The sequence below is a fragment of the Drosophila subobscura genome, chromosome O (assembly GCF_008121235.1).
Source record: "Drosophila subobscura isolate 14011-0131.10 chromosome O, UCBerk_Dsub_1.0, whole genome shotgun sequence".
NCBI classification, from domain to species: domain Eukaryota; kingdom Metazoa; phylum Arthropoda; class Insecta; order Diptera; family Drosophilidae; genus Drosophila; species Drosophila subobscura.
The window spans coordinates 17251793-17272409 of record NC_048533.1 but is presented as its reverse complement, the minus strand read 5'-3'; the positions used below and the strand labels follow the sequence as shown (position 1 = coordinate 17272409).

Below are 20617 nucleotides of genomic sequence, written 5' to 3'. Positions count from 1 at the left end.
GCCGGCCACGGCCCCTGCACCGGCCTCGGCCCCGAGATTTATGATCAGACCGGGGCTGGGCTGGGGCCAAGGAGCAGCGGCCAGAGATTGACATAAATAAAATGGGCCTGGAAGGGCTGAGTTGCTTGGATGGCCTGGTTGGCTGTTCGGTCGGTTGCTTGGTCAAGGAGCATGAAAACAATTTCGACTTGGCCTGGCCCTCCAGCCCGCCTGCCAGCCGGCTGCATTTACAACAGAGACAAATGGGAACACTTTTGCAAGATGAAAGTTTGATACACTTTACGAGCTATTTAAAGCTGATAAATGATTGTTTTAAATTGCAAAATATATGTTGCCATTTAATATTTGGGGTTGCTACATCCTATGCCAATTTTATTTGATTATTTTGGAATAGTTTCCCACATTCTCCACTCAAATATTAAACTTTAAACTTTTGAAGTCAGTAAATTATGCTTTAAAAGGAGACCCAAAGGCAGTACCAAAGCCAACAATATGTTCATTGTACTCCGCATTTAAAGGCACATAATAATATTTTCGTTAGCTGGTCAGGTCAGGATACGACAGGCCACATTGAGGCCAATACGGGCCAGAACAAAATCAAAAAGAGGAAAAGGAACAAGAACAAGAATAAAAATGTATCTGTGGCGATTTATGGAGCATGTTTTGGGCTCATGTCGAGAGCACCCATACACATTCCCATTCCCATCCCATTTACACACACTCAGCAGACCCTTGCACCCGGCGGGGCGGGTCTAAGAACGTCCTTCTTGTTGAGTTCATAAATAGCGATGTTGCATGCAACTTGAAGAGCAACTCAGCTTAGCTCAGTTCTGGCTTTGGCTTCGGCTTCAGCGTCAGCGGCAGCGTCAGCTTCAGCACTCGAGGCTCTAATTTTTATGAGGATGTTGCGTGCAGAAGAAGGCAGAGCCATGTACATGCAGCATACTTCAAGGCGTTCCCTAGAGCTGCTCTTGCTGCTGTTTTTGTTGTTGTTTGTACAGTTGTTGTTCTCCCTTCCTGTTGTAGCTGCTGGCACCGTAATGTCGTGACGTCAGTCGCACAGGGAGCAGATCCGAGCAAGTACTCGACTTGACTGCACGTTTTGCATTCGGTGTGTGTGTGTGTGTTCCTGTGATTTAATGCGAACATAGGCAAAATTTAAATTGCTTTATCATGAAGAGAGAGCACGAGCACACACACACACTGGGAGTTCTATGACATATAAATTCCACATTCGCCGCGTATGCCAGAAAACCAGCGAACAATAAAAATTATGCCACCCTTAATGGGACCGCCGCTGTCGCGGTCGCCAAAAATAGAACAAATTGAAAACAGCATTCGACTTGTAGTTAAGTATTTCTGGGGGATTCGCGTTGCATGTGGCAAGCAATTCGATCAGTTGCCAGCGGCAGAGCAGCAATCATGGACCCAGTCAAATAGAGCACAGCAAATGTATGTCTGATAACCAGAGGAGGAGGAGGTTCTCGGGGCCAGCAAACTTTGCCACAAAACTATCAGCAACACTGCCACTTCACAGTGGCTGTTGTTGTTGTTGGTAAAGTGCAGCTGAAGAAGGGGAGAGCTGAGTTGAGCTGCTGAAAAGGAAGCTCGAATGTCGGGGCAGGATTGTGTTCCAAGGGAGTGGCCGGGGCTACCCGTTTGATTTGGCTTGGCCCATCCAGGCCAAGACTGCTTGCTTGGTTAGATGTCTGCTTGGCGTGTTGGCCAGAACCCAGTACAGAAAGGGGAAAGCCACAAGCAACTGTTGTTGCTGGCTTCCGTTTGAAGCACTATTCCCACTCGCCCCATCCAACTTTCATTGATTACTTTGTTATGGATTTTCCCTCGTTTTTCTTTTGCGTTGCTCTGGGGTTCTGTATGTGCCATCCTCTGATTGAGGCAATCAGAGCTAACGAAATGGTGCCAAAAGTTTGTGCAATTTCATATTCAATATGCACACTCGGCCTTGCAAAGGATCCGGATTCAGCTCGGCCATCCATCATGAGTATCAATCACCAAATCAATCTACAAATGGAATGGCAATGCAACTAACTCGCATCGACCAGCAATTAAAATGCAAACAGTGCCACACTTTATGATTAGAGAGCAAGATCGCCACGATTTCATGCACGTATGTACATATGTATGTACATAGACCTCTGCGTTTCGACTCGGAATAATCGCAGCTGGAGCGCATTAGCCGGCAAAAATATTCAGAAAGCGTCGCCATGCCAACAACAATTAGGCAGAAGTTGAAATACGAGAAGCGGTCCCAACAGCCACGACTTTCTGGCTCTGTCTGCGACTCTGACTCTGGTCGTTAATAGTGTGGAAGATGGTTCGGACTGGAGCGGGAATTGGGCTTGCACTTAAGCAGAACCAGACTGGATCTCAACTTTGGCCAAATGGAATTGAAATGACAAGCCAGGGAATGGGGAGGGATTTGGGTTTGGTTGCTCACTCGCGCATTCACACAACTGGAATGGAATGGAATGAAATGGAATGGAATGGGTTGTGTGCGATGCCCAGCTGGATGCCGCCAATTGGCCTGTTGTTGTCACATTTATCACGGCTGTCTGAATGGCTGGCTGTTCGGTTTGGCTTGGATTGGTTCGGAGTGGGGGAATGACTTGCTGCAGAACTTGCTGCAGGTCAAGTTACGGGAGTGGAGCTGGGAGTGAGACTTTTTTAAATCGCGTTTCGAGACATTCTCACAGATTGCTGCAGCCAGACAAATGAAATGGAACAGGTAAGAAGTTGCATTCGCCTTCGAGGACGTCCTTTGTCCCGTCTGCCGAGTGCCGCGAGCCGAGAGCCGTGTGCCGGTTCAATGCGCCTTCCCTTTCCCATTTCTCCAGAACGGTAGGGGGAAGCCCATGCAAAATATATTTTTTTATTGAATTTCATTGATAAATGCCTCATGCAACATGCAAGCTGCTGTTCCTGCTGCTGCTGCTGCTGTTGCTGCCGCTCCTGCTGCTCGTTTCGTTGTTTGTTCGATGGCAATTCGATTGTGATTCGATTGCATGCCTGGCTGTAAGTACGGCTGTGCCGCTATTTGTGTGCTCCTTTTAATCGACTTAAAACCAATTTGGGTCATATGCAATCATCAGTTGGGCAGGCAGTCAGCCCAAAGGTAACCGAACTCTTGACAAGTCATTCAACTTTTGTGAAATGTCTGCGAATTTCTTCCATCGATTTGTATTGATTATCCAAAACTGGGTAGCATTGAGCATCGGTCGTGGAGACTTTCGCGCGCTCGGAACAAGTTTTTGCATTTTTATAACACCTCTTATGGCTTACGGCTTTTCGGCCAAATTCAATTTAAAAATAGTAAACCCGCATCACATGATGCCAATTAATCAGCTCCGGCATCAGCAGACCCAGCCCCACAGCTCCAGCTCCAGAAGTTACGACTCACTTTAAGCAGAGGCCATGATATAATAATTAAATAAAGCTGCCCCACTCACACTGACAGTCAGCCGTCGCAGCCATCAGCAGAGCAAACAAATCCCTCGTCTCGAATGAGTCACATTTTTGGGGCTTAAGTGTGCTCAAGTGCTTGCCTACTGCACTTTTGCACCGAGCAAACAGATGATCGCCCATATCCAGGCCGCTCGCAAGGTGTCAATGTCAGCTGTACTCAATGTAAATATTGATCTGCAAACCTTAACACAATACCAACCGCAGAGCACTGATTGTTCTTGATCTGCGAGTCAGTTTGGGGAATGCTTTTGGCAGTGCCTTCAGAGAACCTGTTGATTTGTTTGTTGTGTGGTAACTAAAAACTTATGCCCCAATGGTCGGTCGAGTCGCATGACTCTGAAGAAAAGTCACATGACTTGCCACGCAAATGGAAATGCTATTTTCAGACTGGAAATCATTTAATGCTGCGACTACGAATAGATTGTGCGACTGAAGTGAGTGCAGTGCAGTGGTAACCGGTATCCGTTCAGTCACGTGGTGGAGCAATCGGCTTGTTTTTGCTTTCCTAGTGGATAACAGCTTTTAGGATTTAGTTGGACTTTGGATGGGAAGTGTTTTTCCTCGCACAGACACACAGATACATTTACCCTCATTAGTTTAGTGTACTTAAAAATGATATCTTAAGGAAATCTTAAAGATTTAAGGGGAAGCACTTTAAATGCCGAGGAGTTGGCTGCTCTTTAGCGTGTGCGAAATACTTGAATAATATTTCAACAATTTCATATTAGCGCCACTCCTCCGGTACTGTCACGCGATGTGGTGGCACGAGCTTGAATCTGCTCCTATTGTTGTCTTGATAATCGTCTACTTTGTAAAATTATTCTATTCGGAAACATGACTGTTCTGCACAATTGCTGACAGATCGAGGGGCTGAGTTGGGACGTGGATGCCGCAGAGCGACTTTCATTCATTGCTTGTCGGATGTCAACAGGAATGTATCAATAAAAAAAATATTAATAAAAAATGCGTGTATCAGCATTAAATAGCCATCAACAAGGCTCTCGGCCCGATAAAATATTCATGAATAACGAGTGTGTGCATAGAGGATTTGACTTCATTATTTGGCATGCCATGCGGTCGCAGGTTGTGGTCGGTGTGGTTTCCACTTTGCGTGGTGTATTGTTGGTTGGTCTGTCAGATTGGGGCGAAAATGTTAATGCCAGTTTGACAATGTGTCAGATGCGGGTTCATGTATAATTAGTCAATGTTTGTCACAAATTCTGACATGTGAGCTTTTCAATTGAGGGGAAGGGAGCGACTAAAATAAAAACCAATTTCGGTTCCAATACCAATTCCACTTCGAACTCAAACACCAATCCTCGGACACTCGGTTGACAGTTGTGGATGTTGTTGCCGTTGCCGTTGCCGTGGCAGTGGTGGTAGTTGCACAAGAAATATCGTTGCATATTTCACGCCACCATTGCGCGAATATTTATCAAGTTACCCTAGTCTCGAGTCCTCTCTGGTCTCTCTCTCTCTCTCTCTGTATTGCCTTTTCCGCATCTTTCTCTGGGTCTACGGCGTCTTTGGCAGCGCATAAAAAGCAGCAACAGAAAGAGAGAATTGAGGAAGATGAAAAAAGAGAAGAAGCAGTACGAAGACTTGAGCCGGAGATTACGATTATGGGATACCTTCCAGAGTAGAACAGATTGCAAAAGTCATACGATTTTGAGCTGCTATTTGACGGGAAAGTATTTCATAGGAAGAGGAATAGGAAAAGGAACATTTAAATATATTTTTTCATATGTCTTTAGATCCGAAGATAAAGAACTTTCTGCAACCAAGAATGAGACCTACTGGCGAGTGCAGTGTATACCCTCGAGATGCTCGAGCGTGTACTGGGTATGCAAAAAAATAGTTAAAATGTAGATTTATGCAAATGGGACGCATAGCTCTCTCGCTCGCCAGCTCGCATCCTGTCGCGTCTCGCATTCCCTGTATGCCAATGTGTTAGTAACCCGCCAGGCGTTTGTTGGTTCGTTCTTCTCCTCCGTTGCTCCCCATGGCTTTGCCATCCTCCCCCATCGGCCTTCTGCCCCGTTCCTTGTTTTTTACCGACTGTCAGTTCAGTTTGCTTGCCAGTTTGCTGCCCGTTGTCTGTCTGTCTGTCTGTCTGTCCGTCTGGGTATTGAGTGTATTGCATTTAATATTTATTTGCTTTTATTTTTCCTTTTTTCCTCTGCCGCGCACATATTTCTTTTCCAAGAGGATAGCGAGAAATAGAGAGAGAGAGAGACTAAGAGATAGTCAGGTGGAAGAGGAAAATTAAAAATGCAATTGCGATTAAAATTGCATGACAAACGCGTCGGCAAAAAGTGTTGCCAAAGGGGGTTTGCATGTTTAGCACCCAGCCACACCCCTGAACCCATCCAACAGCTTCCCCATCACCATTAGATGTCTCATGGCTGATAAATAGTTGTATCCACAATAGGAGATGGCCACCCTGTTGCCCCGGAAAAGTGATTCACTTCACCTGATTCACAGCATTTTTATGCGAAGCTCCAATTAGCACTTACCTTTAATCAATCTCCAATGGGAAAGTGTCACTGGGGTGGATTAGCGTGAATTCCGTTACGTCTCGTTGTATCTTCATGGATAAGCGGTGGAGAAAAAAAAGAAGTTTGATTGTTTGATTAGCACACCGAAACAAATATTTTTAGCACTTTGTGCAGGCCAAAAATACGCCACACTCTGCAGGTTTCTCCCAGCCGGAATAATCATCCTTAAACGTATTATACGCGTGATCATTTCGGCAATGTTACAATTTAAATTCTTTATTTATTTGTGCTTGTGCTTGTCTGTTTTGTTTCTTCGCTGGCTATCTGCCAGTTTTCTCTTTCAGAGCATTTAATTCTTGTGGCATTGGCCCCCACACGCGACTCTGTGGTCCCCAGACCGCATCGACATTCCCACCCCCCCTGGCCGCCTTTGTCGAAATGCATTCAGCGATAAACAAAGTCCCCAAAGAGAACAAGGAACAATGACTGCAGACATACATATCTACATATGTTAGTTGTATAAGAAATGACAGTCCATATCGAGGGAAACTTGAAGAACGGAACTGCACGAGGAACTAAAGATGCGACTTTTGCGACCCCCAGCTTCCAAAAACTTGTTCTCCTTGCGGGCTGCTTGTTAGGCAAGGGTTCAAAGAGCGTGTAGTCTGTCTTTTATTTCTGGGTGCAGAGATAGAATATATTAGATATATGTTCCTCCCCCCACTAGCTCGGGCAGTTAAAATTAGAAACTGATTATCAGGGGATCACGTGACTAGCGAATGATTCGAGTATTTGACCGGCTACACACACGGTTTACTTTTTATTTATTTTACTTTTTGTTTTGATTCCGGTTTACGCTTTCTGTTTTTTTATATTTTGTTTCTGTTTTTCAGTTGTTTCTTTTTACTACGTACGTATGGTTTTTGTTGTTTTTGTTTTTTGTGTGTGTTTTTGTTTTTTTTTGGGTGGTATTCGTCACTCTTTCGCGCACTTGTCTGTCCCGTGGCTGAGGCGCGTCTGAATGTCAAATGATTTGCTTTCCGAATGCTTATGCTTTATTTATAACGGCACTAATTAATTTTCACTCTTTCTGCTGCTGGGCTGAAAATGAAAATACTGGCGATGCCGATGCCGATTCCGATGCTGATGCGATTGTGTGGGGGGGTAAGCAACAGATAAAGAGAGAGAGAGCAGCGGCGACTATGAGCGACTAAAATAATTTGCGGAAGCTGTGACACAGCACTGGGGGCCAGGTAACCAGCCGTAATTGCAGCCGGCTAGGGCCGATACCACTCTCTCCCTCAGCCACTGCCACAGCCCATTGTTATTTGTTAATAATTTTCCATATGTGTATTGTATCTACATTATTTTGTTGTGCACATCGGGATGAAACAGATGTGCAGGCACGAACAGAGCAAAACGTATGCCACCTGAATGGCAACGGCATGTAAAGACCGGAAAAACTTGGGCAGATCTGGGCAGCGATTATGAGGGATTTACATACAGGTATGCATATCCAGAGCCAATCTATATTTAATTGTTGAGCGTGAGCCTTTTGGAAACCTGTTCTGTTTCTTTTTCGGTTAACTATTTACGAGCCGTGCTTTATGTGACATATTTGAAAAGTTTGACTACAAGTCGCTTGGAATAAATATTTTTGGAAACTCGTTTGCATTGCTAATGAGGCCCAGAAAGAATTTATGGCTGGCCATGTGAAAAGTTCGTAAACATTTAGCATTTTGAATTAATTTATCAAAATCAGAGAATGACAAAAAAAAACCACCAGCCACAACAGATCGAAACTGTCGATTTTTTTTGGGACTCCATTACAAATAGACGGTGGAACGGGTGGGGGTTTTTTGGAAAATTTCCACCCAATTTTGTGAGTACGGTCGCACAATTTTACGAAACCAAATTTTCCACATTTGTAATGGGTGCGGGTGGAGGTGTGGGGCGCACGCGACCTTCGTTATCAGTCATTTCTGTCACGTCCGCCCGAGTGACCCAAGAATACCTTGTGAAGGGCCCCCAAAGGGGTTATGTAAATTGCTCAATACGATTGAACTTTCAGGCGGATAGATCGCGTGATTACAAAGCTCTGATAATGCCGAACTTGTTCAATCATTTTGCGGTTTATCACCCACTTTATTTGCGTTATTTTCTTTTTATATTTCGTTTTTTTGTTGTTGCGGAATTATAGGGATAATAATGTATTTTATGGCACGCTAATGGCGTTTGGCTCGAGATGAACAGCAAATAATAACTTCAATTACATTTCGTGTGTGTGATTCGGTTGTACTTTGGGTCTGCTTCCGTTTTAGCGTTTCAGTTTAGCGTTAAGGATTTTTGGTGGACTGAAATTTTCACTCTTGCGCGGATCGATTGGGGAACTGCGTCTTGTGTCTGCGAGCGCCACGACGGGTTTGTTTTCATCGCCAGCTGCGGCTGCCTCTTGGGCGGCATATATACGTACATGTACGTACACATGTATGTATGCATGTTTCTGTTTGGCCCGATCTTGTTCGCCGCAGCCGCTGCGTCTACGTCTACGTCTACCTCGGGGAAGGTTCGTGTGCCGCCGACGCTGACGGAGACCGAGACTGAGGCTGTGACTGTGACTGAGACGTGGACGTAGTCGTAGACGCTGGCAGCTCAGTCGAAGTCCCCATCACTGAGTCGGGCATCGGAACCGGGCATCGCATCTCATCGCATCGCACCGCACCGCGTTGGTTGTACAATAAATGAGCGGAGCGCACATCTCTTGGCCCGCAAAGGCAAATATCGTATTATAGGTTTGTTTACGCACTTCGGCTTCGGCCACACAGAGCCGGTTTCTTGATTTTCGGGCCTACATACTTACAGCCTCACAGATCCAGTGCGGTCCGATCCACTGGCCGCCACCCGTTGATTCTGCCCCAGAGTGCATTTGCCCCCAGCTCTCGCAGCGGAACGAAAATGTTCAATAAAACTCGCACAAAACCGCCAAGAAAAGCTGGCAACGAAACGCGATATAATTAACACATGCCAGATAAACACACAACAAAGCAATTGTCGGCCGCCCTTTGCCTAATTACTTGTGGAGAGTCAAGTGCAGGGCATGTGCAAGGCAACAAAATGTAACTTGAGAGCCGGGAATTTCCAGCGGGCCCTGTGCAAAAGTGGCCCAGTAACTGACTCACATCTCAGAGCCACTCATGGCGGTAATTAACCCTCAGCAACAGGCAACAGGCTATGATGCATCATGCCACTCCGCACATCTTTGTCCGTGTGTGTTTGTGTGCGGGGCAGGCTTAAGGAGCTGCAGCAACAAATAGTTGCTATTAATCGCTTCGTTTGTCGCTCAAGTTGTCGACATTGGGCTGGATTGCATGTGGCACAGACTTTGCAACTTTCGCAAACTTCCGGCAACAGTTTTCAGGGCAGCTAAAGAGCAAAAGTGACGGAGACAGTCACGGGAGGGAGACAGCAAGTAATGCAAAAGTTTCTGCATTAAATGCAAAATAGTGTTAAATAATTGCAGTTGCTCTATGATTATTACTACCTTTTCGGAGGGCATTTATGAAAGTATTATGGATATGTGCAAGGGCGCATGGAAAAGGTATTCAATCAATAGCATAATGTCTTTAAATATATCATTTAAGTGCCACAGGTTTAAAGAATTTGTTAGAGTATTTACAGTTTTGGAAGCCAAACACTTTCGTATTTCTTTCCTGTTTTCTTGGCTGGTCTGCTCTTTGCCTGCTCTGAGGCCGTAAGTGTGAGTGGGTGTTGTCCGCATAATCATCATCAGCGGAAGTGTTGCCCATCTCCCTCCCTTCATCATCCCTTCCGCTCCCTCTCTCCGCAGCTATCTTACCACACTTTCCGCACTTCTGTACTTATGTCTGTTGGCTCCCCGGTCCTCGGCGTTTACTTTATGACCGCTAAGCAGGGCGGTGGTCGACTGTTTGGCGGTTGGCTTGGTTCTGCGAGTGAATTAGCACAAGCCGCATGTTAGATTTGTTGATAACATGCCCCACCCAAACATCCTGGCACACATACACACACACAAACACATCCCCTAAAAGCTTGCCACCCACTCACACACACAGAGAGAAGCCTACAAGTAGTTATCTTGTGGGGGGTGCTAGAGGCAGTTAGAGGCGGCTGTCAAGTTGAGAATTTTATGCGAAATGTTTAGTAATTAGTTGCATCCGCAAGGGGAAATTACTTAGCACAGCCGACCGCAAAATTCTCTAGCCTCCCCTTGGCTCAGTCCTCGTTTGGGACGAAAGTTCAAACGTTGGCAAAATGTTGACAGCTTCAAGAAATTTCCCCCACATTGCTATGGGTGTAAGCAGAGCTTAAGCTGGCTTATAAATACACCCCATATGGCTGTCATGGGTATGTGAGGAGTCTCATTACTCATACGCAGCATGCAACGGGACTACTGGCGGCGCCAGGCGTTAAATTAACTAATTAAAACTTGCACAACTCTTGCAGCGCTCTCTTTCTCTCCCCCCCTCTTGGCTTCTATTCTCCATGACAATTATACGCGGGCGCTTTTAATAATTTTTTAACCCGCCTCCGACTCGGGTACTCTGACCTGGTTGATAAACGTTGCACAACTTTGGGCCACAGTAGAAATAGCAACAACAGAAATAGCAACAGCAACAGCAGCAGCAGCAACAACTGAAACAATTAACACACTGCCTTGCATTTGGATTTGGCCCGCAGGTTCTCTTCGCGGCCTTCACTCAGCAGTCAGGCAGCTCTCTTCCTTCCTTATTTGTTGCATGCAACTTTTACCTAGCCCAGTTTTTGCAGCTCGTCGCCCGGCGTCACGTGTGTAATTAGCACCTGGCAGACTCGCAGACTCGCGACTCGCACACCGGCAAACAAACTGACTTGACAAACTTTGCATGCTGCTCGCTTGCTCGGCTGCTAAACTGCTCGCTGTGTGAGTACGTCACACACATATACATACATATGTACATGTATGTATGTGTGTATGTACTGTTGTCTCTGTCGCCTCTGATTAATGAGACTGTTGCGGCCTGGTGGCATTAAAAGCGCATGTTTGGCTCTAATTATTTAATGGCGCTCAACGGAAAAAAAGGCCGCCTAATGTGAGCTGAGCAGGTGAGAGGCAAATTATAGACGAAAATTGATTACGCGGATATATATTTTTTGTACAGTGTCCAGTATCATGAATGTAAAAATTATGTATTGAAATAATTAATTGACTTAATTTTGTTTGTATCTAGGTAGTTAGAACATCAACAATTGTTGGGGAAGTGTATAACAAAAGGAACATTAGCCCTTTTTTGGTTGCTTATCCTTATGCTTGATCCTTACGAATAATAAGTTCAGTAAAACTAAAATATTATCTTTATGTTAATTCTGCAAAATAAATACAAATATTTTTCGCTATAAGGGAGATATGAAAATGAATTGACTCAGTAGATGCTGACAGAGCATGATGGGAACTTACATTATTCTTGGCAGAGTAATAATAACTCTAGCAAGGGTTATCCAAATTGTACCTTTAATCTTGACAAATCAAATAGCTTTTGGGAATCACTCGGCGTTGAGTAATAGCTTGATTGAGACTTGTCTCTGGTGGTTGCCGTTGCTTTATTTCATTTTCTATCTTTCCTAAAACAGTTTTAAATGAGCGGTTCCAATATCCCAGTCGATTTCTACTTTGCGTAATTTACATTGATTAAATATTGTGCCTAAAAGTGTACTAATTCATTCGACTAAATTGCCTTTTGATCGATCGTCCCAAAAGTAGGCAATACTCACATGTTGAGCAACTTTCGCTGCGTTGACAACTCTGCAAAGTCAAGGCTGCACGGCCCTGCTGGCAAAATCAATAAGCAAAGGAGCACAAATGGTGGAGCGGCGTCTGCGCATACAGGAAATTAAAATGCCATTTAATACGCCGCATCGCCTTCTCCCTCGCCGCACACTCCACTCACCAGAACCAGCACACACCACACACTCACATGCACCCAGAAATTCTGCTGAATTTATTGGGAATTTTTGCCTTTATTACTGCGACGTCTGTTTGTCTTTTTGCGTTCCTTCTTTTTCGTGACACATTCGCCCTCCGCTGGAATTTTTGCTTGTCCCCGACATTGGCATTCACCTTGGCATTGAATCGAGAATGGAAAGCAGGGTGGCCCACTGTGCCCGCAATGGAATGAAAGGAAGACACAAATGCAGTTTAAAGAATTTAAGAATACTTTCGGTTTTAATTATTCAGTTATTATTATTTGTTGGGTTTACGCACTGGTTCGCTGATTCGCCTAACGAGAGTAAGTTTTAAAAGGTTTTTCCATAGTATTTACTTATGTTTTGTTAGCTTTGGCTATCTTGTTCTGTTTTGTTTTGTTTTCTCTTTTTCGTTTTCTTATCTTTTGATGAGATTGAGTTGAAGCCTCTCGGGATATTCTTCGGTCTGACGTTTTTGTTTTTGTATTTGTTTTGTTTTTTGTAATTGTTTTCGTATGGTATATAATTTTCAATGAAATCTTTATTGTCCTTTCTAGTGGACATATGTATTTGCTTATCTAATAGTTTAGTTATTACTTTAGTTGTGTATGTATATCATACTGCCTAACTCGAGTTCCGCTTAAACTAGAAGATCTTAGGAAAACAACTTGTATGTAAATGTTACGTTTTGCTCAAACTCAACTGGTGTGTGTTAGTTGGGGTGTTAGTCGGGGTGTATGCACTGGGCAGAATAAACAAAACTTAAAAGTTTTTAAATGCGTTTTTAGTTGTTTGTGGTTTTCTCAGAAGTTTGCAATTCGTTTTGTGAGGAATTTCCTTTAATTTCCGAGTCTGCTTCTGTTTTTTCTGCTGTTTAGTTGAGTTTTGTTTAGTTTAACTATGACTTATGATTGCCTAAATGCTAAGAGTTCTTATGTATGTATGTACTCGTATGTATGTGTTCTTGCTGGACATTTGTGGGGTCTCGGATGGGTGGGTGGGTCTGCTGTTTTCTTTACACTTAGTCTTAGCTTTGGTATAATTAAATACTTGTTAGTTTTCCCGTTTTGACTTACATGCGAAAATTCAATTCTTTGGTGGCTTCAATTTGCAATTTCTGGTTGCTCAATTTACATGTTTTTTATCGTTATAATATCATCGTACAGATGGATATTTGTAGATATATATTTATAAATATTATTTATGTATAACATAACGTGGCATAATTAATAGGTATTTACAAGGCTTAAATATTTAATTTCTACGTAGTGATGTGGCGCAACCAAGACGTTAAAAGGGGCTCAGTTTTTAACGTTTTGACCACCCTGAATAAGTAGTGGGAAATGAACCGAGGAGAATCGTAACTCATAGCACCATGTTACTTCGTTGTTAGCCATGTGGAACAAGTACAATATGTATATATGTAAATAACCGAACGAGCATCAGCTGCAATGGCATGTTCTAAACGTAGTTTATTACTTACACAAATATTTATATATCTTGTGTATTTTACCCTTTGTTAACTACAGTTTATTTAGCATAACTTACATATGTATGTACCTAAGAAGACTACTACCATGCGAATTTGTGCAGCATTTTCCAAGTTTATGTTTTATTTTGCTATGGGAAGAAACCTTTTGAAATACACACAGAACACGCTTATTGAATATTTGTTGAACTGCTTGCTATACATACAATTAGTTAATTAGCCTGCCGCCTCGGAACAGAACTGGAGTAACGGTCTGAATGAGAGGGCGCTGAGAACGCAAAATGGAGTGAGCGTAATTGTAGTGGAAGACTTCCGCTTAAAATGTATGTCGTATGTTTAACAATTTACAAGTGTACTTACTTAGGCATGTTTTACTTTGATTTAACTATGTTCGTATGTATCTATAGAATTTTCTATTTGATTCTCATTTGCCGCTGGCTTTGATATACTCATCATCTACTCACAACTCTCCATTAAATTTAGCTATTTTGAGTTATTTTTGTTGCGTGTGTTTTGTTCATATTGGGTATGATCTACGCACAACTAGGTGGAATACGAGTTAAAATTGTTGCTATGCATATGCTGTTGAATGATTAAACGTTCTATAACTATTGGTAACTAGAGAATTATGCTAATTAAATAGTTTCACTTGTGTCTAAGTTCAAAATTCAACTTCCATATACATATATTTATTTTTACTTATTTATTTTATCATATTTTCGTTATAAATATTTGTTTCTAGTTTAGCAAAAAAGTTTAAGTTTAGGTTTAAGATTAAATATTGAAATACGTTAAGTTTACTTGCAATTTCTTTTGGATTTACTTTTATATTTTATAATGAAATAATTTCATTTAAGCATTTCAGTCATTGGTATCCTTTTGGGTTCTGGGAGACAAGCCCCAAGAACTTCTTGAACTTGTATAGATGGTCGCTGGGTCTATCTATCTAATGGCAAATACTCGTAGTAAGTAAATTCCTTCATTTCTTTGAATTTCACTTTGCACAGGCCTTGGATTTGCTTAGTTTTGGGCGGCAATGCTAGCCACAGAATCAGGCATGTAAAACAGAATGCGGAACAGGAAGGAATATAAGGAATAGGAATGGGAATGGGAATGGGAAACATCATCATCATAGTCCTACCCGTTGAACCGAACCGGCAACACAACTTTTCCAATTAATCAACACGGAGGGAGGAGCCGGGAGGGGACCGGCATTTTAACTGCCACCATCCTCATAAATATTCATGCTGTCAATGCGCATAAATACCTAAGTGCATATTTATGGGCCAGCATTTGTTGTTATGAGTTTTACATTTATGGCCTTTTTACTTTATTAATTAATAGGCGGCCGACGAGAGGCATTCTTGTGATTCATTCGCCTGCAGCCTAATGGCCACGTTAATTGCTTCAAGAGAGCGTTCCACAAATACTTCACAGGCCCTCTAAAAAGACGGCGCCTCATGCCCCACGCCCCACTGAAAATCCCCACACCCGAAACAACATTTTTCCATTGGGCGGAAGTGGAAAATGCAGCTCTCTGTTTACAGTTCCCACGTGTTTATCATGTGTGTGCGGGTTGGGTCGTAAAGCGATTGCTCTGATTGAGAATTCACTCGACTTGAAGTGCAATTCAATTGCTATTTATAAATCACTAATTATGACTGGCGGGCATTGGCTAAAAGTTACGCATAAATAAACATTTATTTGCAAATTCGCGCAAGTGAATACGCCAACAAATACGCTCTTAAATATTTATCAACTGTTTCAATGTTTGGAACTATCCGCTGCCGCTGCCGCCACCGCAACCGAATTTCAATTTAAAACCAAAATCCCACTCACCACTCCCCACTCTGTCTAAACATCTCAAAATCGCTGGGAAATACAGCTGCCCAGTGGGTGCTGCAATTTAGCAAGTTAATCAGGCATTAAATTGGCTTATTGCGTATGGATAGTTGGAATAGATGTTGACAGAAATGAAAATGCAAATTGTAATTTACGCATTCGGTGCAATAATAAATTCATTTTCCCCGTCCAATTTGTGGCTTTTGGCATTAGAAATTTAGATTTTCACCAAAAAAAAGGAAAATATATCATGAATATTTTTACATAATTATTTTAAATATTGTACACTTCTTTTTTCATTATTTAGAGACATTGGGGCAACTCTTTCTTAACAAAAAACGAAAAACAATTGGCAAATTCCAGTTGAAACAAACAAACAAAATGATGAAGAGGGATAATTTGCATTCCAAATCGTATAATTCAATTATGCGCATTAATGGAAATGGTTGTGCATTATTCAAACTGTTTTACCCATTGTTTTTTGTCATTGTCATGTGGTTTTCTTTTTTATTTCTTTAAAATAATAATAATTTAATATTTTAAATGGTTGTGGAGCATTTAATTGATGGTGATTGCTAATTGTGACATTAATTGCCATTTTATAAATGTCCATTCAGCGCAGGCCGCAAAAACCAGTCGAAAAGTAGAGCCAAAGACAAAGCACATTGAAAACGTTGCGTTTTCGCCATGTGGCCAGAACAGAAAATGCTCGTCAGGATTTATACCCTTGAAGATGGTATTCTTATCTTAGTGAGTTTTTGGTAGAAAACTTTAGGATAAACTGTGATATAAATTGGTAAAGCTGCGGAAAAGTATTCAATTTTTGGATACTGAATCACAGACCATTTAATTATAAATTTATCTGTCCAACAAAATAAGTAGATGTGTGTGCGATTATTGTCTTGGGGTAGTCTTAGCAGCAGCAAGGGTATCTAGATTTCGGCAAAGTCAAAGGCATCGCTCATGCATTTGTACACTTTAAGTGAAAATGACTTTCCGTACGACGGGCAAAACAATGCCTTTCGTGCAATGCTGCTCGACACTCATCTGGCTGTCGCACCTAAGTGCAGTTAAGTGCTATGTGTGTGGGTGTGACGCCCTGTAAGTGAGTGTGTGCATGTGTGTGTCGCGCATTTTAATGTGCCTCCCCCAGTGGCAGGTCCTGCCTGGTTTGCCTTGCCGTCGATTTCAATTGTTTTCGATTTCGCCTTGTGCACGACGCTTCTGGTTTTGTTTTTTTTTTGTTTGTGTTTTGTTGTTCAGCCATTTAGTTGGTTGTTGTAGCTAGTGTGTAGTCGTATTGTTGCACTGGCTGTCGTTGTTCAAATTGTCATTTGAGTGCAGTTGTTGTACACACAGTGCTGACAATGCCAAAAACTACAGAAGGAGCGTGCGACAGGAAGAGTGTTATCCATAAAAAAGCATGCACCCAGACCCAACCTCGGTGCCTGCCCCTGCCAGAGCTTTCAACTTGTTTGTCTCTCAACACCATCAAATTTCTTGCTTCGATTTCCATTTGTTCACATGGAACACATGTACGTTCTAGTTCCCGTTCTCGTTCTCCAGCTGGCTGACAGAATTCGGTCGTAGCCATTATTTATGCACTCTTAAACAATTTTAAAAGGCCTGAAGCAACCGCAAGCACTCAGCCTATGGCCGAGGCTATAAATTTGATCTATCTGCCATGTGTTGAGAGGGCCAATAAGCTGCAAAGTAAGGGAGGAGGTATGCTGAGAGCTGCCATAAATTTGATGGCCCCAAGAACACGGTGATTGCAGATTGTTATCGATGCTAGATGCTAGATTTGAGTTTACAGGTGGCACTAAGATTTAGTTGCACCTTGCCACAAAGTGTCCGAGAAATATGACGAGTGGAGACATCACAGAGAGAGTAAAATAAATTGTACGTAAAATGTATGCAAGGATTGTCTGTCTGTCTCTATGTGTGTCTGCGGAGAAGTATCTTTGGGCTCGTTTTGCACATATTCCATTCCATTTTTTGGCTTTGGCTTTGGCTTTGGCTGCGAAAAGAAGCCAAACGAAATGGAGAGCCGTTTTGGGCCACATGCCAAAAACAGTGTCTGTCCGTCTGTCTGTCCGACTGTCTGTCCGACTGACTGACTGCCGCTTTGCCTGGTTCTGTCTCCGTGCCATTGTAGCGTTTCGTTTGACGATGGGTCCGCCTATCCGTCCGACTGGATGACGGGATGACGGGCGGGCTGTCTATTCCACTCGGACGGGCACATGCATTTTCTGATGCCTTGGCCAAGAGCTAAAGTGGGAAATGGAGGGGAAAATGGTGAGTGGTGGCAGCTACATTTGCATTTGTCTGTGCCCATTAGGCATTGGGGTTCTCATATATTTCGTTTCGTTTATTTTTCTCCAACTGAAATATATCTTTGAGTGAATGAATAAAACTGCAGCTGCCTTGTGGAATCTATCTCCGCACCAATGTCGTTGTCGTTGTCGTTGTCGATGCCTCTGTACTTGTCTGTGTGTGTGTGTGTGGGTCACACTTTGTTACATCAAATTGTGTGTTGGCTGCGCAGGATTCCACACTCGTACTCGTACTGCCACTTTCCATTTATGTGCACATGAAATTATTGATCTGGCCACCAGCCAAACTGCGGCATTCAAATTGCATTTCGAGAGAGAGCGCGCGGAGAGCCTTTGCCAAAATATTAAATAGAAATCAAATTAATTTGTTGCAACCATCGGCATCATCATCATTATGAGTATAACCAGCAGCACCCCTTTGACCTAAGCTTGTTGACCTCAGTTAGGATTGGCAGCCAACACAATGGTGGTCTGCAGGCCATTGGATTTGGGTTACCTGCCAGTTCGCACGTTTACAGATTGCACAGCAGAGCTGTCCATCAGGGTGAGGGGAGCACCGGAATGAAGGCAGACCGAAGCCAAACCGAACGGCTGGGACCTGTGCAGCATTCCAAATGCAGCCGCAAATGGAAATTTGCGAAATTATTTCAAGTTGAATGGCCATTGACGCCGCAGTCGACATCCATTGAGGGCGCATAATAGATGTTTGCTTAGCTGAAATTCTTGTTTGCCCAGCTCATGCATTTCTATGAGCTCTTCGAGTGTGAAAAGTGTTTGGGTTTGGGTTCGGTCTCGCAGGCAAGGACTGGGAGCTGGGAACTGGGAGCTGGGAGCTGGGTTCAAGGGTACTCGAGAAACGAAACGAAACCAAAATGCGTAAATTGAAATTGAGAGATTCCATCAAATTCACAGCCGTTCATTGCTTTTTAAATGAGCTACAATGTTCGTTACTTTTTTGTTTGTTTTTAAAACTGAAAATTTAAAGAAAAACAAACCCACGCATCGGGGGAAAATGGATTTAATGGGATTCTAAGGGGAACTGAGGTATGAAACCAAATCGAAGCAAATCTAACGCCTGTAATGCTGATACGAGCCATGTCCATAGCCCATGGGTGTGCTGCCCATGGCACGTTCGGTAGCCTTCTCGATGCTCGCATAAACGCACCTGTAGCAGCACACGTAGGCCAAACATCACTTGAACAGGATGCGCCTGAAGGCGCGCCGGAAGTCCTTGTTGAAGATGGTGTAGATGGCCGGATTGAGGGCCGAGTTCATGTAGCCCAGCCAGAAGGCGATGGCGAACGCCGACTCCGGTATGTTGCAGTGGCTGCTACAGGCCGGCACCAGGATGTACAGGAAGAAGAAGGGCAGCCAGCAGGCAATGAAGCTGCCCATGATCAGGCCCAGGATGAGTGTGGCCCGCTTCTCCTTCTTGCGTGCTATCCGCCGCTTCTCCTTCTCCGGATCCCGCGGCTTCGGCGTCTTCGGAATGGCCGGCTCAAGCTCGGCCTTGACCACATGCTGCTGCTGCTGGTTCTTGGCTGATGCCGCGGCCGGGGTCGGACTCTTGGCTGAGGCCGCGGCGGCTGCCTTGGACTCGTTGCGCCGCTGCTGGTTCGATTTGCGTCCAAAGATCGGCTGGCAAAGGCGAAACTTGAGCGGCTTGACCACGGCACAGCGACTGACCACGCCCGAGTCCGAGCTGGAAGGATCGAATTCACTCACCATGTCCGTGTCAACGCCCACGGATAGCGCCCGACACCGTCCGACGATCGGCGACACTCTCAGCTCGTTGCTAGACGTCACGGTGGTACCCAAAGCGGCTCCACTGGCTCCGCCAGCCCCGACCCCGCCACCGCCGCCAGCGACGCTGTTGGCAGCCTCCACACTGCCATTGTTGTTGTTGAGGGCGTTGATGGAGTTGTTGCTGCCCATGGACGGTGGCACGGGCACATTGAGGCCAACGTGGCCCGTGGCTATGGTGCTGACCTGCAGCGTCTCCTTCGGTGAGCTGGGCGAGCACAGGCCACCCGACACGCTGACCGCATTCGCGCCACCATTGGGATTGGCACTGGCATTGGCATTGGCATTGGCGTAGGCTAGGACTGTCTGGGCGGCCACAGCCTCCAGCTCGCCCGCCTCGGAGGTGGATATGTCCGAGGCGAGGTCCATGGTTACCGTTGGTATTTGCATCGGCAGCGTGGCACTGTTCGGTGGTGTCTCGATGGTGGCTATCTGTCGCTGCTGGTGCAGCTGCAGCGCGGAGGCGCCGCTGGAGGATGGCATCGGTATTGTTCCTTTCTTGTTGGCGGTGGTGAAGCTCGTTACCTGCGAAGAGAGCGAGAGAGGGAACCAATAATTAGGCGAAATATTGCACCACACAAATCGTAGCTCAGGGCAGTCCAAGGCATCCGCCCGTTAAGGCATTGCAAATTAGGTTACAGAGGGGGAGGACAGTTACAGATGGCCAAACATTTGCTACAACAGTTTTCCATTTCGCAAATCCCGCTTAAGCCAACTGGCAGCAGAGACGCGTCAGAGCGCGCGGATTACACAAACACGGGTGAGAGCTGCTCCGAGAGGGGAGGGGTCTGTCAGGGGAATGTGTGCCGAAACAGTGGGGGAAGGGCGAGGGGAAAGCTGTGCATATGCAATGCGCGAAAAGCAGCAACAATTACGAAGGGCAATTAACAGAGACAGAGACGGGGTCTCTGTGTCCAAACGAACACGAAAATAAAAGGGGTGAGAATGCGAGAGTCCACTGTGGGCGACTAGCCGACACCCTCTACTTCGGGATCTACATGTACGGAATGTGAATGAGCATACGAGTGCAGCACATTATACCCACGAACTCCACGAGTACCGTGTAGAACAATGCACAGAATAAAGCGTGATGTCAGCATACATATGTACAGCTGTGTTCAATGAAATAGTAGTGCCGCACCTCACCACTTTCAAAACTATTTTTAAGACATTTTCAATCATCC

The 20617-nt window shown here is 44.3% G+C and overlaps 2 protein-coding genes across 5 annotated transcripts in view; both read right to left on the bottom strand.

Annotated features, from left to right (window-relative positions):
- The window catches only part of LOC117899534 (sodium-coupled monocarboxylate transporter 1), a 33899-nt gene extending 25480 nt beyond the window's left edge, over positions 1 to 8419 (bottom strand). For all 3 annotated transcript variants that reach the window (XM_034809603.1, XM_034809604.1, XM_034809606.1), the window contains exons 1-2: positions 8258 to 8419; positions 6003 to 6073 (exon numbers count right to left, since the gene is read on the bottom strand). The gene's annotated coding sequence lies outside the window, so the exon portion shown is untranslated. The remainder of the gene's footprint in view (positions 1 to 6002; positions 6074 to 8257) is intronic.
- Positions 8420 to 16525: 8106 nt separating this feature from the next.
- Positions 16526 to 20617, bottom strand: part of LOC117899532 (alpha-2 adrenergic receptor) — a 43024-nt gene continuing 38932 nt past the window's right edge. The window contains exons 3-4 of one of the 2 annotated variants that reach the window (XM_034809602.1): positions 19356 to 19958; positions 18822 to 19268 (exon numbers count right to left, since the gene is read on the bottom strand). In XM_034809602.1, coding sequence (XP_034665493.1) covers positions 18822 to 19268; positions 19356 to 19958 — 1050 coding nt within the window. Of the gene's footprint in view, positions 19959 to 20617 lie in introns of both variants that reach the window. The other variant, XM_034809601.1, reaches the window with a different exon arrangement.